General features: G+C 43.3%; 1 protein-coding gene across 4 annotated transcripts in view; it reads left to right on the top strand.

Annotated features, from left to right (window-relative positions):
* Positions 1-17,441, top strand: part of ZCCHC17 (zinc finger CCHC-type containing 17) — a 67,281-nt gene that overhangs the window by 24,896 nt on the left and 24,944 nt on the right. For all 4 annotated transcript variants that reach the window (XM_073616236.1, XM_073616234.1, XM_073616235.1 and 1 more), the window contains 2 exons: positions 937-1,028; positions 1,107-1,207. In XM_073616236.1, coding sequence (XP_073472337.1) covers positions 937-1,028; positions 1,107-1,207 — 193 coding nt within the window. The remainder of the gene's footprint in view (positions 1-936; positions 1,029-1,106; positions 1,208-17,441) is intronic.

The following is a 17,441-nucleotide window of genomic DNA, read 5'->3' as shown; positions in this document are numbered from 1 at the left end:
CATCTTCCAGGTCAGCCCTTGAGAGGATAACCAAGTACTCACCAGACTAGGGTGACACAACGGCTTGGAGGACTCTTACCAAAAGCCTGGTTCTGACTGGATATCACGGATTAGGTAAGTATATTGTGACTCTTGACAATATGCCATATAAAGAAATGGCATTGAACACATGGTACAACAGGACCAGGGCAGTGTGAAAAGCAAGATTATTTATAAAGAAGTGAAGGTGACTTCCAACAAACATCCACTACCGGTGAATCAGTCACTGTCCTCTAAAACACCTGCTTCGGGAAGATTCACTTGCAGCGAATGTCAGATTAACTTCTTCATAAATAAGCCCTTAAGCACTGGTTCCCATTGGTGTGATTCGACATGCCAAATCAGCAGCAATTTCCGGCAATAGCACCTTCTTAATTGGTGCGGCGCCACATCGTTTTTCCAAAAGTAGTTTTTGTACTACTTTTGGCTATTTATTTATTTATCTATTTTTTTTTTTTTTTTTTCGGGATGCAGTTTCTATTGACATCTGTGCAGAAACCCACACAGATGTCTCTGAAATCATACCCCGAAATCGGGACTGTCATGCGGAAATTAAATCGTCCAGCTGAACTCGCACGATTTCATTCCCGCACTCAGTGTGAACCTAGGCTAAATGTTTACTATAAATTAAACCAACAAATTGGCATGCTAGTTATCCATGTTATACTGGTCTAATTTATTATGTACTATTGGACTGAATGCAAAAAATGAATCACAAATTTAAACATTATTCAGGGAAGTTTCTCATGGACACCCATAAGATTACTTTTATTTATTTCCCCCAAGGTCTGCTGCATTGTTGCTGACTGTTTCCAGGCAACTTTTAGGTTATAATTACTTGATTTGTAATGGTGGTTGTAGTTGACAGCTGGATAAATCTCATTGTTTTTATTTCAGGTAAAAGATGGAAAGCAGAAAATCTCCTTATCCATGAAGGTTGTCAACCAGGGAACAGGGAACGATATAGATCCAAACAATGTGGTGTTGGAGTAAGTGAGTGAATTGTTCAACAGAAATGGATTTACTGAAATGGAAGGCATTTTGCTACATTCTTCTGTTTCTGTTAGACAGGATGCACGAAAGAGACGAGAGTTTAGGGACTACAGCAAGCAGAAGATAACACTGGAGGCTGTACTGAACACTGTGTGTAAAAAGTGTGGCTGTAAAGGTTGGTTGTTTCAAACTCTCATTATCTACTACAACAACAATCCTAATAAAAAAAAAATATATATATATGTATGTATGTGTTTATTTTTAGACCAGCTTCATTCATGTGAGCAAATGCAGTTTTAAGCCTAAAAGCAGTGGCGGCCCATCCATGCAGGGCGCCGGACGCATGAATTCCAAAGGGGATTTTTTTTTTTTTTTTTCGACGCACATGATTAGAGCCAGAGGCTCTAATTGGCTTCAAAATGGGTTTACAGCTAGAGGTTTTTGCTTACCTGGTAGGCCTAGCCTACTCCCAAACTTCTGTGTGATTTTGGTAATATTAGGAGGCACTGAAATATATAGACAGCATTTTGTCACATATCCCTTTATTCTCAAGAACATGGAGAATGCAAATATACATTGGCGAACTAAAAAAAAGTATGTTTTCTTGCTTTTTACAGAACTTAATATAAATATATTTCCATTTCAACTTGCGTTAAATTCAATACTTCTGCTTCATGTGCCAAACTCCTTTTAATATTTCATTATAGTTCCTATTTGCTCACCAACAAAAGTGTTCAAGCTCCTTCAAGAAAGTGGCACTGAAGGTGAAATGTAAAGCTACAGAGCCTGGTAAAAAGAAGGGGCATGTTGGAAATACTACTCCATGTTACTAAACAAAGTTCAGAATGGCTGAGAAATGTAAACCTGAACTGCAAATAGTAAATCTGAAAAAATCATATGCAAGAGTTCATATTTGTCTGGTAAAATTAAACCCGTTTTAAAGAGGAAGTAACCTTCCTCTGCAAACTTTTACCTATAGGTAAGCCTTATCTCCTAAGCCTGAACAGTTTGAGATATGTCCAGTGCATGCAGCCAGAGACATCACTGGCGCATGCACTTTGAAGGAATGGCCCACGTGTGCCGTTCCTTTCAAGCCTGTGCCGTGAACGGTGGCTCCCTCACGCAGGTGCGTGAGTGACGTCTTTGTGGCTCTGGCCAATCACAGCGCCGGAGCCCGCAAACCCGGAAGAAGCTCCGGGAAAGATGACCGTGACAGCGTTCATCGGGGACCGCTGCAACAGCTTGGTTTTTAAGGTATTATTTAATTTCATAATGAGCTAGTATGCGATGCATACTAGCTCATTATGCCTTTTGTCGTGCAGGTGTGTGGTGTAGTTTTTTGACGTTTCCAACCTCCTTTTAAGGATGGTAAAATGATATATTCACAGCGGGGAGGAGGGCGGTGACCGGATGAGGATCTGAGCGGTGTGCAGTGCAGAGCTCCTGTCATCCTGGCTTGCTCCTGGGACATCTGTTGAGAAGCCTGCTTCAGTGGCTGGAGATAATCAGAGGCTGCTGGCTGATAGCTGTTTACTCGTCTGAGGGCGGTAAGTGGTATAGCAGTGGCTCCCTGGCTTGGAAGAGGGAGGATGGATGGAAGTTTGACGATCCGGGGGAATCGAGAGAACCACATCGGTCATGGCGCTTTAGTACAGAGAGACGCTGAGGCACTGTATCCTGCACTCCTCTGATCATACTGACTCCTCTCCGCCGGTTGGTCTCTCCTCAGGCTCTCCTGTGATAGCGATAGTCACAGCTGTGACAGTCACAAGCCAGGGTACAAACCTGCTGCTTTGCCTCCTGCTGGGCTCCTGGACTCCTGGTCTCTGCTGCAGTCTAGTTTGTCCTATGTTACTCTGAGTCCGCCTGCCTGCTGGCTATAAGCCGACTATTAGCTGATTATCAACTGCAGGCAGACTACTGGTTCCTGCTGTTGCCTACTGCTGTGGAGCAAATATATTCCTTTCTATACAGAAAATAAAATGGGGTAAATGACGCTCCCTACAGGTGGTTATATTGGACGTGAACAAGTAAATTATGGAGGGAAGAGAAATGGGGAGCCGACGTGCTAACCCAGCAGTGAGGATGCCCCACCTAGTTACAAATATTATATATGTATATATCCCCCCCCCCCTCCCAAAAATGGTTACCAATGTTGCAAATACCTGTGTACACTGATCTAATAAATGTGCTATTGATACTGAAAATCGTCTTAGACAGAATAATGTCCCCATCCTGGGTCTACCTGAAAGGGCTGAGGGGACTAAACCAACTGCATTTGCTGAGCAATTACTTATTAGTTTTGGGCCTGGGTAGCGTGCCACCCACCTTTTGTGGTGGAGCGGGCACATAGGGTTCCACCAATACCACCTAAACCTGGGCCCCCCCCTTGGCCTTTCTTGCTACGATTATTGAATTATCAAGATAGAGTTCTGGCAGCTTCTTGGGCCAAACAAGATTTAGCATTTGAAAATTTGAAGTTATTATTTTTTCTGGATTATTCTCAAGAAGTTCAGCAACACCGTAAATCCTATACGGAGATCCGTAAGAGACTATGAGAAAAAGGTATACAGTTCAGCCTTTTTTTTTTCCTAGCAGACTGCGCATTGTAAATGGACAGACTTTTCTTTGATACCCCGGCTGTCTGTCTGGACGATAAGCGAATTATTACCGTGCCTTGCAAAAGTATTCACCCCCTTGGCATTTTTTGTGTTTTGTTGCCTCACACCCTTTTGATCTAATACAGCCATGAGTCTTTTTGGGAAAGATGCAACAAGTTTTTCACACCTGGATTTGCGGATCCTCTGCCATTCCTCCTTGCAGATCCTCTCCATTTCTGTCAGGTTGGATGGTAAACGTTGGTGGACAGCCATTTTCAGGTCTCTCCAGAGATGCTCAATTGGTTTAAGTCAGGGCTCTGGCTGGGCCATTCAAGAACAGTCATGGAGTTGTTGTGAAGCCACTCCTTTGTTATTTTAGCTGTGTGCTTAGGGTCATTGTCTTGTTGGAAGGTAAACCTTCGGCGCAGTCTGAGGTCTTGAGGACTCTGGAGAAGGTTTTCGTCCAGGATATCCCTTGGCCGCATTTATCTTTCCCTCGATTGCAACCAGTCGTCCTTTCCCTGCAGCTGAAAAACACCCCCACAGCATGATGCTGCCACCACCATGCTTCACTGTTGGGACTGTATTGGACAGGTGATGAGCAGTGCCTGGTTTTCTCCCTACATACCGCTTAGAATTAAGGCCAAAAAGTTCTATCTTTGGTCTCATCAGACCAGAGAATCTTGGAGTCCTTCAGGTGTTTTTTTTAGCAAACTCCATGCGGGCTTTCATGTGTCTTGCACTGAGGAGAGGCTTCCGTCGGGCCACTCTGCCATAAAGCCCCGACTGGTGGAGGGCTGCAGTGATGGTTGACTTTCTGCAACTTTCTCCTATCTCCCGACTGCATCTCTGGAGCTCAGCCACAGTGATCTTCGGGTTCTTCTTTACCTCCCTCACCAAGGCTCTTCTCCCCCGATAGCTCAGTTTGGCCGGACGGCCAGCTCTAGGAGGCGTTCTGGTCATCCCAAACGTCTTCCATTTAAGTATTATGGAGGCCACTGTGCTCTTGGGAACCTTAAGTGCAGCAGAAATTATTTTGTAACCTTTGCCAGATCTGTGCCTTGCCACAATTCTGTCTCTGAGCTCTTCAGGCAGTTCCTTTTGACCTCATGATTCTCATTTGCACTGACATGCACTGTGAGCTGTAAGGTCTTATATAGACAGGTGTGTGGCTTTCCTAATCAAGTCCAATCAGTATAATCAAACACAGCTGGACTCAAATGAAGGTGTAGAACCATCTCAAGGATGATCAGAAGAAATGGACAGCACCTGAGTTAAATATGAGTGTCACAGCAAAAGGGTCTGAATACTTAGGACCATGTGATATTTCAGTTTTTCTTTTTTAATAAATCTGCAAAAATGTCAACAATTCTGTTTTTCTGTCAATATTATAAATTTTTATTGTGAAACAAATAGGGCAAAATAACAGAAAAAGTCAAGTCAATGTGCATAACTATTCGCCCCCTAAAGTCATTCCTGAAGACGCTATTTTCATTGTGAAGCGCGCAGAGGCTGCTGGGAACTTTCACGCAACTTCACTACGTCATTTCCCGTTGGACGAAAGCGAGGCCTGAAACGCAAGCTGCAAGCCAAACGGGAACGAGGCTTGCACGGCATTACCTTCCCAATCCATTTCTAACTGCTGGAAAAGCTTGGTGCTGGCACATGGGCACCAGAAACGTGAGTTTTATAGTCTTTTTTACATGGTTTAATAAACAGTAACAAGCTTATTGCGCTATGATTGCTGTTTGATTGTTCTTTTCCATGAGGACGGATATATTTTCTTTATTGCATTGGGACCAGCTTGAGACCTACAGCAAAGTGGAATGGTTATCCCATAATGAACCAAAGGCTTATTTATATTAATATCTGGTGAGTGGCCAATTCATGTGGTGGTGGTGCTGTCACTGGAATTCAGTCACATGAATCGGGAATGAGAAACTAAGAGCACAGAAACAACAGAATTGTAGTGGATAGCCTACCCAGGGATTCACGCACGAGCACTATTGGATTATAATTGGTTTATTCATTAATGTTTATCAGTACACAAATACAATTGGACTATAATTTATTTATTAATGTGTCTTATATAATCATTGGAAGATGCATAAGTGGTGTCACTAATTATTAGTAAATATTTTTGGAGTATATGTTAATTATTATGGCCAGTGTAGTGGGTAGCACTCTCGCCTAGCAGTAAGAAGGGTCACTGGTTTGGATCCCGACCACGACACTACCTGCCTGGAGTTTGCATGTTCTCCCTGTGTCTGCGTGGGTTTCCTCCGGGTACTCCGGTTTCCTCCCACACTCCAAAGACATGCTGGTAGGTTAATTGGATCCTGTCTAAATTGTCCCTAGTATGTATGAATGTGAGTTAGGGACCTTAGATTGTAAGCTCCTTGAGGGTGTAGGGACTGATGTGAATGTATAATGTATATGTAAAGCGCTGCGTAAATTGACGGCGCCATATAAGTACCTGAAATAAATATTTTACCTATCTGATTTAGATAAAGCGTTTTTTCTTTTTCGCTACAATATCACTTGAGGTAGCGCAGTCAGCACTTGATATATACTTACACATTTTTTCTTTCATTGGTTGGAGGAATTTATCTTTTGACTGCAGCAACCAGTTTCCATATTAAATTTAAGTTGGTTTTATACAGGTTTGCGCCAGTGTCACACACACTATACTATGGAGCGTACAGCTTATTGTCGTTCTATGTACAGATACTCCAGTCTCTGCTGTGGAACTCTGCAGCTCCTCCAGGGTTACCTTAGGTCTCTGTGCTGCCTCTCTGATTAATTGCCCGGTCCGTGAGTTTTGGTGCGTGGCCATCTCTTGGCAGGTTTGCTCTTGTGCCGTGTTCTTTCCATTTGGTTATGATAGATTTGATGGTGTTCTAGGGATCATCAAAGATTTGGATTTTTTTTTTTTTCATAACCTAACCCTGACTTGCACTTCTCAACAACATTGTCCCTTACTTGTTTGGATAGTTCCTTGGTCTTCATGGCAGTGTTTGGTTAGTGTTGCCGCCTGTGGGGCCTTTCAAAAAGGTGTGTGTGTCTATGTAATGACAGATCACGTGACACTTAGATTGCACACAGGCGGACATCATTTCACTAATTATGTGACTTCTGAAGGTAATTGGTTGCACCAGAGCTTTTTATGGGCTTCATAACCAAGGGGGTGAATACATATGCACATGCCAATTATTTTTTTTATTTCTGAAAAATAGTTTTATGTATATATTTTTTTTTTCTATTTCTACTTCACCAACTTAGACTGTTGTGTTCTGATCCATCACATATAATTAATGTTAAAAAAAAAAATTGAACTAAAAGCTCTAATGTAAGAAAATAGGTAAAAAACCGGGGGAGGGGGGGGGGGTGAAATTGCAAAGCACTGTATCCTTCGTCAGGAGCTCTAACAAGCGCTTCTCGGCTCCCTCTTATCTACGCCTAATATCAACTACAGCTTCCCCCTTCTGCCCCAGAACATAGATCTGGGGCGGTGGAGTGAACTGTTCTGCAGGGGTACCTCTCTCTCCTTCCCTTCTCCCCGCTCCCCCCCCCCCCCCCCCCCCCCCTACCGTGCGTGTGTTTTTGTGATTTTTGGTTTTATGTATTTATTTTTTTTTTTTTTTAGTATGTGGGACAAGTAGATTATAGTTGCCTATTTTTGATAGATTTTGAGATAAGGCCTTCTCTGCGCCAACTTTGTGTATGGGTTTTTTTTAAATGTATTTATTTATTTATTTTTTGATGGCGTTTTGGAGAAAGGCAGGAAGGGCATATTAACCACTTCAGCCCCGGAAGGATTTACCCCCTTCCTGACCAGAGCACTTTTTACAATTTGGCACTGCGTCGCTTTAACTGCTAATTGCGCGGTCATGCAATGCTGTACCCAAACGAAATTTGCGTCCTTTTCTTCCCACAAATAGAGCTTTATTTTGATGGTATTTGATCACCTCTGCCGCTTTTATTTTTTGCTCTATAAACGGAAAAAGACCGAAAATTTTGAAAAAAAAATGATATTTTCTACTTTTTGTTATAAAAAAAATCCATTAAAATCAATTTTAGTCATACATTTAGGCCAAAATGTATTCGGCCACATGTCTTTGGTAAAAAAATGTCAATAAGCGTATATTTATTGGTTTGCGCAAAAGTTATAGCGCCTACAAACTAGGGTACATTTTCTGGAATTTACACAGCTTTTAGTTTGACTGTCTATGTCATTTCATGAGGTGCTAAAATGGCAGGGCAGTACAAAACCCCCCCAAATGACCCCTTTTTTGGAAAGTAGACACCCCAAGGAAATTGGTGAGAGTATATTTTTTTTTTTTTTGTCCCAAGTGATTGAATAATGACAAAAAAAAAAAATTACAAAAAGTTGTCACTAAATGATATATTGCTCACACAGGCCATGGGCATATGTGGAATTGCACCCCAAAATACATTCAGCTGCTTCTCCTGAGTACAGGGATACCAAATGTGTGGGACTTTTTGGGAGCCTAGCCGCGTACGGGGCCCCAAAAACCAAGCACTGCCTTCAGGATTTCTAAGGGCATAAATTTTTGATTTTACTCCTCACTACCTATCACAGTTTTGAAGGCCATAAAATGCCAAGATGGCACAAACCCCCCCCAAATGACCCCATTTTGGAAAGTAGACACCCCAAGCTATTTGCTGAGAGGCATGTTGAGTCCATGGAATATTTTATTTTTTGACACAAGTTGCGGGAAAGTGACAATTTTTATTTTTTTTTTTTTTTGCACAAAGTTGTCACTAAATGATATATTGCTCAAACATGCCATGGGCATATGTGGAATTACACCCCAAAATACATTCTGCTGCTTCTCCTGAGTACGGGGATACCACATGAGTGGCACTTTTTGGGAGCCTAGCTTCATACGGGGCCCCGAAATCCAATCACCGCCTTCAGGATTTCTAAGAGCGTTAATTTTTGATTTCACTCCTTACTACCCATCACAGTTTTGAAGGCCATAAAATGCCAAGATAGCACAAAACCGCCCCAAAATGACCCCATTTTGGAAAGTAGACACCCCAAGCTATTTGCTGAGAGGCATGGTGAGTATTTTGCAGCTCTCATTTGTTTTTGAAAATGAAGAAAGACAAGAAAAACGTATTTTTTTTTTTTTTTTTTCTTTTTTCAATTTTCAAAAGTTTGTGACAAAAAGTGAGGTCTGCAAAATACTCACTATACCTCTCAGCAAATAGCTTTGGGTGTCTATTTTCCAAAATGGGGTCATTTGGGGGGGGGTTTGTGCCATCTGGGCATTACATGGCCTCCGAAACTGTGATAGGCAGTGAAGAGTGAAATCAAAAATTTACGCCCTTAGAAAGCCTGAAGGCGGTGCTTGGTTTTCGGGGTCCCCTATGCGGATAGGCTCCCAAAAAGTCTCACACATGTGGTATCCCCGTACTCAGGAGAGGCAACAGAATGTATTTTGGGGTGTAATTTCACATATTCCCATGGCATGTTTGAGCAATATATCATTTAGTGACAACTTTGTGCAAAAAAAAAATAATAATTTGTCTTTTTCCCGCAACTTGTGTCACAATATAAAATATTCCATGGACTCGACATGCCTCTCAGCAAATAGCTTGGGGTGTCTACTTTCCAAAATGGGGTCATTTGGGGGGGTTTTGAACTGTCCTGGCATTTTATGCACAACATTTAGAAGCTTATGTCACACATCACCCACTCTTCTAACCACTGGAAGACAAAGCCCTTTCTGACACTTTTTGTTTACATGAAAAAATTATTTTTTTTTTTGCAAGAAAATTACTTTGAACCCCCAAACATTATATATTTTTTTAAAGCAAATGCCCTACAGATTAAAATGGTGGGTGTTTCATTTTTTTTTTTCACACAGTATTTCCGCAGCGATTTTTCAAACGCATTTTTTGGGGAAAAAACACACTTTTTTAAATTTTAATGCACTAAAACACACTATATTGCCCAAATGTTTGATGAAATAAAAAAGATGATCTTAGGCCGAGTACATGGATACCAAACATGACATGTTTTAAAATTGCGCACAAACGTGCAGTGGCGACAAACTAAATACATTTTTAAAAGCCTTTAAAAGCCTTTACAGGTTACCACTTTAGATTTACAGAGGAGGTCTACTGCTAAAATTACTGCCCTCGATCTGACCTTCGCGGTGATACCTCACATGCATGGTGCAATTGCTGTTTACATTTGACGCCAGGCCAACGCTTGCGTTCGCCTTTGCGCGAGAGCAGGGGGGGGACAGGGGTGCTTTTTTTTTTTTTATTATTAATTTTTTGATTTTTTTTATCTTATTTTTAAACTGTTCCTTTCATTTTTATTTTTTTTAAATCATTTTTTATTGTTATCTCAGGGAATGTAAATATCCCCTATGATAGCAATAGGTAGTGACAGGTACTCTTTTTTGAAAAAATTGGGGTCTATTAGACCCTAGATCTCTCCTCTGCCCTCAAAGCATCTGACCACACCAAGATCGGTGTGATAAAATGCTTTCCCAATTTCCCAATTTCCCAATGGCGCTGTTTACATCTGGCGAAATCTAAGTCATGAAATGCTCGTAGCTTCCGGATTCTTAGGCCATAGAGATGTTTGGAGCCATTCTGGTCTCTGATCAGCTCTATGGTCAGCTGGCCGAATCACTGGCTGCATTCTCAGGTTCCCTGTTGGGACAGGAGAGCCAGAGAAAAACATGGAAGACGGTGGGGGGGGGGGGCGCATTTCCTCCCACTGCTTGTAAAAGCAGTCTAGAGGCCGCTAGGATTGCTTTTACATGAAAGCCGACCGCTGGCTGAAAAGAATGATACCAAGATGATACCTAAACCTGCAGGCATCATTCTGGTATAACCACTCAAAGTCCAGCAACATACCAGTACGTTGCTGGTCCTTGTTGGGCATATATTGTAAACTTTTTTTTCATGCAGCCTGTGGGCTGAACGAAAAAAAGATATTGATCGGTGGGTATGCCCACCATTAGAATACCTCCCTTCATCCACCCACTTCTAATGATGGGCATACATGCACCATTTATATATGCCGAAGCATGAGGGCATCCTCCCGCAAAAGGCAGGAGCAAATTGCTCCTCCACCCACTGCCCCCACGCTTCGGCATATATGCTGAAGTATGTAACTGTGGTGGTGAAATCACCTCCGACAGCGCTGGAGTCACGGCTTTATGTATCGTGGGAGCAAACGCTGTTGCTGTCAAGATAAATAAATCCGCGCTGCAACTGAATGGCGTACCTGCTAAGCAAATGATGGTTAACAAAAAACAAAGTAACATTACAGTATAACAGTAATACTTACCATACCTGCAAAGCAAATACAAAAAAAAAACCATAGTAAAAAATAAAACATTTAACGCAACCTGTGCCTACCTAAAATATATATATATGCCGAAGCATGGGGGCATCCTCCCGCAAAAGGCAGGAGCAAATCGCTCCTCCACCCACTTCTGCCCCCACGCTTCGGCATATATGCTGAAGTATGTAACTGTGGTGGTGAAATCACCTCCGACAGCGCTGGAGTCACGGCTTTATGTATCGTGGGAGCAAACGCTGTTGCTGTCAAGATAAATAAATCCGCGCTGCAGCTGAATGGCGTACCTGAAAACACAAAGGTGGTTAACAATAAAAAAAACAAAGTATAAAAAAATTACATACCTGAAAAGCAAACATGATAAAACATAACAATAAAACAATGCAGAATAGAATACAGTAAAAAAGAGCAGAACAATAGAGAGAAAATAGAGAGAGAGAGAGAACAATAAAACGACAACTATTTTTGGTTTTTTTATTTTATATTTTTTTTGTGTATTTTTTTTTTTTTTACTTTTTTTTTTTTTTTTTTTTTTTTTATAACTGTAACTTTTAAAACTGTAACGGTTCCAGGTTTGGGTCTCTCAAAATGCGATGGCATCTTGGGAGACCCTGTGGAAGTGTGTCCTAGTCTGTGCAGTGCTGTACCCTACGCTAATACTCAACTAGTGTATGGTAGCGTTCAAAACATTCACCAATGCAAAGACCAGGATTGCCAGGACAGGAGGAACAATAATACCGGGTGTCACGCCTAAATCCGCGCTTTCTGCAGACACGACATTTTCTTTGGGGGGCTCGTTGGGTAGGGGTACTCTCGAGGACATAAGGAAAATGCCTCTCATGCAGCCGGCCTACTGCATTTGGATTGGGAAGGTGAGGTGGAGCACCGTCTGGAAACAGAAGGGCTCTGACGATCTCTTCCTGGAATTTAAGGAAGGATCCAGTCTGTCCTGAAGCTCTGTATAGCACATGAGCGTTCAGCAAAGCCAATTGAAATAAATAAACAGACACTTTTTTGTACCAGCGTCTGGCCTTACGGGCAATTAGGTACGGCGCCAACAACTGGTCGTTGAGGTCCACCCCTCCCATATTAAGGTTGTATTCGTGGACACAGAGGGGTTTCTCCACAACACCAGTCGCCGTAGTAATTTGGGTCGTCGTGTCTGCATGAAGGGAGGTGAGAACGAAAACATTCTTCTTATCCCTCCACTTCATAGCGAGCAAATTATTATACTTCAAGCAGGCTCTCTCCCCCAGCCTAAGACGGGACTCTACAAGCCGCTGGGGAAAGCCCCGGCGATTAGGTCGCACGGTGCCACATGCTCCAATCTGCTGATCAAACAAGTGACTAAAAAGTGGCACGCTCGTATAATAATTGTCCACGTACAAGTGGTACCCCTTTCCGAATAAGGGTGACACCAAGTCCCACACTATCTTGCCAGCGCTTCCTATGTAGTCAGGGCAGTTGATCGGCTCTACGTGACTATCTTTGCCCTCGTAAACCATAAATCTACATGTATAGCCTGTGGCCCTGTCACAGAGCTTATACATCTTGACCCCGTATCTGGCACGCTTGCTGGGAAGGTACTGTTTCAATGACAAGCGGCCAGAAAACTTAATCAGGGACTCATCAACGCAGACAACTTGATGGGGGGTAAACAAGTCTGCAAAACGTTGGTTGAAGTGGTTTACGAGGGGCCGAATTTTGTAGAGCCGATCGTATGCAGGGTCTCCACGAGGACGACAGAGTTCATTGTCATTGAAGTGCATGAACCGCAAAATCTGCTCGTATCGTGCCCTGGTCATGGAGGCAGAGAACACGGGCATATGGTGAATTGGGTCAGTGGACCAATATGACCGCAACTCACTCTTTTTGGTTATGCCCATGTTGAGGGAAAGGCCCAGAAAGATCTTAAATTCGGAGACCGTAATTGGTCTCCAATCTCTGGCAAGGGAGGACTGGGGATTAGCGGCGATGTGTTGACCAGCGTACAAATTGCTTTGGTCCACAATAGATCTATAGAGATCTTCGGTGAAAAACAGTGAATAAAAATCCAGTGGCATAAAGTCAACTGTTTCCACCTGAATTCCGGGTAGGCCAGTGAAAGGGGGAAGTACGGGTGCTGCAGAAGTGGTGGGTACCCAATTCGGATTGGCGAATGCAGCAGGAAGGGCACTATGGGCACGACGGGCCTGTCTTTGTCTTATTGGTGGCAGCGGGACACTAGTTGTGCTTGCCACCTCGCCAGCTTGAACTGCACTTATGGGACTCGCCACGTCACCACGTGATACTGCAGTGCTGGATGTACGACCAGGGTGTACTAGGCCGCTGGTGCTTGCCAGTTCACCAGAAGGAGTAGCGGCACTAGTACCTCTCTGCTCCATACGAGAGCCCTGCGGTTCTTGCACTTCAAGGACAGAAGAAGAAGATCGGGGTCTGGTACGCCTGACCCTAGCAGGGACCACAACTCCGTCGTCAGAGCTATCTGTCATCGAGCCGCTGTCCTCTACAGGTTCGTATTCTGAGCCTGAACGTGACAGATGAGTGACTTCCTCTTCACTATCTGTCATACTCAGAAACGTGTAGGCCTCTTCACTAGTGTACCTTCGATTTGCCATTTTGGCCTCTAAATTTAGGGGTACACTAGTGAGACTCACAGGCAAAAAAGCTCCTGACTGTCAGCGACTGATTCAAACCGCTACCAAAAAACTGTTAGCGGTCGCAGGGATCAGGCCTGACTCTGCGAACGCTACAGTTATGTGTGCTTAGTGTTTTGTGACAGTTATCGATCGATACTGCACTTGGGTGGGCTGGGCTGGGCTGGGCCGAGGAGCAAAACGCAGGTGCTAGCAGGTATCTGGGCTGATCCCGCTAACACTGCGTTTTTTTGGGGGGACCCTAAACTGCTGGGGAGTATAGATCTGATCGGATCAGATATCGATCCGTTCAGATACTATAGCACTAAGGGAGGTGTATGCTGCGTGCGTGGGTTTTAGCGGTACTGGCGCTAACCTGACGCTGCCTGGGGCGACGCAGACCTTATCTGACCCTAAAAACTTAACTTCTATCACCGCCGGGCAATTAGGGGGTTAAACCTTTATAGGGTAATAAACGGCGGGTGCCCTAAAACTGTAATAAACTACAATAAACTACAAAAAACAAACCAACTAACCAGCGTCACCTGTAACAATTATATGGTGATCGCTGGTGAAAGGGTTAACTAGGGGGCAATCAAGGGGTTAAAACCTTTAGTAGGTAGTATATGGGGGTCCCTGTCGCTATAAAACACTGACAGCGAACCTATATACTTACCTCCCTAACTAGCGTCACCTGTGTCACTAATACAGCGATCAGAAAAACGATCGCTTAGTGACACTGGCGACGGGGGGTGATCACGGGGTTAAAACTTTATTAGGGGGGTTAGGGGGGTACCCTAGACCTAAAGGGGGCTAACCTAACTGCCCTAACACTTGTAACTGACACAAACTGACACCAATGCAATAAATCAGAAAAAAAAAAAAACCTGCTATTGGTGTCAGAGTGACAGGGGGTACAGGGGGGTGACAGGGGGGTGACAAGTGTGCCTGCGTGTTCTACTGTATGTGTAGTGTTGGTGCACTTACTTGGATGTCTTCTCTCCTCGGCGCCGGACGAAAAGACCGACTCGAGGAGAGATTACATCACTTCCTCTGCTTCTGTTTACATTCACAGAAGCCGAGGAAGCTTGTCATTGGCCAGGAGCGATCGCGAGGGGGGGGCCACGAATGAGTGGCCTCCCCCTCACCTTTGATCGACCCTGACCTCGATCCGACCGCCGCTGGCACGGGGGGGGGTCCGATCGGACCCCCCACCCGCGGGCAGGCAAGGACGTACCTGTAAGTCCTTTTGCCTGCCCGTGCCGCTCTGTCGACGTATATTTGTCGTGCGGCGGTCGGCAACTGGTTAATGTCGGGGGGGGGGGTGCTGTTTTTGTTAATTTTTGTTTATACACATTGTGCCTTACATTTTTTTTTTTTTTTTTTTTAATTTTGTTTATTCAAATGTTTTGCTGCTTTTGGGGTCTATCACTCTGCAACGCAATTTTTTTATTTAAGCATTGAATTTCTTATTATTTAGATGACATTCTGTCATGGAACGTTCGCAGCCTTAACTCAAAATTTAAAAGTGCACGGTTATTCAAGTATTTGAAAAGTTATTTACCACATATAGTGCTACTTCAAGAAACTCACCTTAAGGGTCAAAAGCTTACTCCCCATAAGAAACCTTGGGTACAGAAGGCTTACCATGCTACATATTCCACATTCTCTAGAGGGGTTTCGATATTGATTAGCAGATCCTTACCTTGCACGGTGGAAGATGTATTCTCTGACCCCCAGGGTAAATATGTTTTGGTTGGCTTTCTTTTGTTTGGGGATATAGATAAATATATCGTTAGGGTGTGTGTGTGTGTGTGTGTGTGTGTGTGTGTTATATATATATATATATATATATATATATATATATATATATATATATATATATATATATATATATATACCACCTCCCTTTGCGGGGACCCTTCTATATAGTCTCTTAATAAAAAATTTGTATGGTCCAGCTAGCTATTGATAATGGGAGACTGTTTAATGCTATCCTTGATCCTGCTTTGGATAGACCAACTCCTCCTAAAAATTTCTTTGGAGAGCTCTCTAATTAGGCCCAGATAGTAGAAGCTTGGCGATGGAAAAATACATTAACTAGATCATAGTCTTGTTTTTCAACTTCGTATAAGACCGCCTCCCGCATAGATCTAGCCTTCGTTAATTCAGCGATATTAGCAGATATGGTGGATGTTAAATACCTGCCGAGTGGGTTATCTGTCCATGCTCTGCTTATGCTTACACTAGGTCTGCATCACTTCCATGATGCAGCACAGTGGAGATTGGGTACTCACTGGATTTCACATTCAGATATGGTTAATAAAATTCCGACCATTCTAGCAGAGTATTGGGAGGTTAATATAGGGTTGTCCACTTCAGCAATACTATGGGATGCCTTTAAGGCCTATACAAGAGGACAATATATATCAGCTATCAAAGCAGTTAATAAGGCTCAACGAGTAAAGAAAAATGCTCTGGAGCTTATAGTGGATGAAAAATGTCTCAATATGCTGCCGATCCTTCAGAATCTAATTTTTAACACTCTATTCCGTAGCAAACGGGCCTATACATTTGCATATGCTATGATTAAGCATCTATATTGAGGTGAAATGCCTTAGCCTGTCTGTACCTTTCATTACCATGTTGTAAGATTTTGGATCTTCTACACTGTTTTGCCACGAAGAAAAGGTGTTATTCAGCGTGTGGCCGTTCAGCTGTTTTCTTCAATTTTCTACATGATTGCAGAGCCTGCACCTGAAGTTGAGTGGGGAGGACGGCTATAAGAGACACCAACACGTTTGAAGCGGCATCGCTACCTCATACATTTGCATATGGTTGAGGCCACGAGGATGGATCTATACAAAAATAAACAAATTATTTGAGCAGGGAGATCACAATGGTCGCTTTTTGGCCATGATGGCTAAACATGAACAAATTAGTATTCCAATTTCAGAAATACGCACCTTCTCTGGAGACTTTCTGACAATTTTATCAGACATTGTATACATCTCATTTGCCTTCTGATTTCCAGCCACCTGAATTGGCGGCTTGGCTGGATTCAATTGCACTGGCTTGGTTAACAGATAGTGGGAGGGAGACGCTGGTGCGTCCTAAAAATTTGGAGGAGGTACTTTCGGTCACCGGTCCTTTTTTCATTGGTGAAGTCACCGGGGCCAGATGCCCTTCCTATTGAATTTTATAGGGCTCATGGCAAGCTTTTGGCTTCTCTTTACTCTGATTGTCTGAAAGAGGGAGCTTTGCCGGACTCAATGAGTTGTGCTCATATAGTTTTAATTCATAAGCACCCAAAAGATCCGTCCTCTTGTGCCTCATACATGCCTATTGCTCTTTTTGAATGTAGACTTTAAAATTTTGACCAAGCTCCTCTCCCGACGATTACAACCTATGATTTCTAATAATTCAGATCAGACAGGGTTCATGCCTGGTAAGGCTACTGATGTGAATTTGAGGAGATTATATACTAATATTTATGCTTCATAACCGCTTGCCAACCAGCGCATGCCGATTTACGTCGGCGGAATGGCACATTTAGGCAAAAGGGCATACAGGTACGTCCCCTTTAAGAAGCGGTGTCGCGTGCGCCCGCCGCGGTCTCCTTGACCACTAGTCCCGCAGACTCTATGTCCTTCGGGTGCCCACGATCATGTCACGGAGAGGTAGAACGGGGAGATGCTTTTGTAAACCAAGCATTTCCCCGTTCTGCCTAGTGACAGGATAGATCACTGCTCTGACGTCGAGAGCAGTGATCGCTGCCCTGTGTGTTAAAGTCCAACCCCCTCACAGTTAGAATCACTCCCT

This window comes from Aquarana catesbeiana, linkage group LG02 (assembly GCF_042186555.1).
Source record: "Aquarana catesbeiana isolate 2022-GZ linkage group LG02, ASM4218655v1, whole genome shotgun sequence".
NCBI lineage: Eukaryota > Metazoa > Chordata > Amphibia > Anura > Ranidae > Aquarana > Aquarana catesbeiana.
This window is presented reverse-complemented; position numbering and strand designations above follow the sequence as displayed.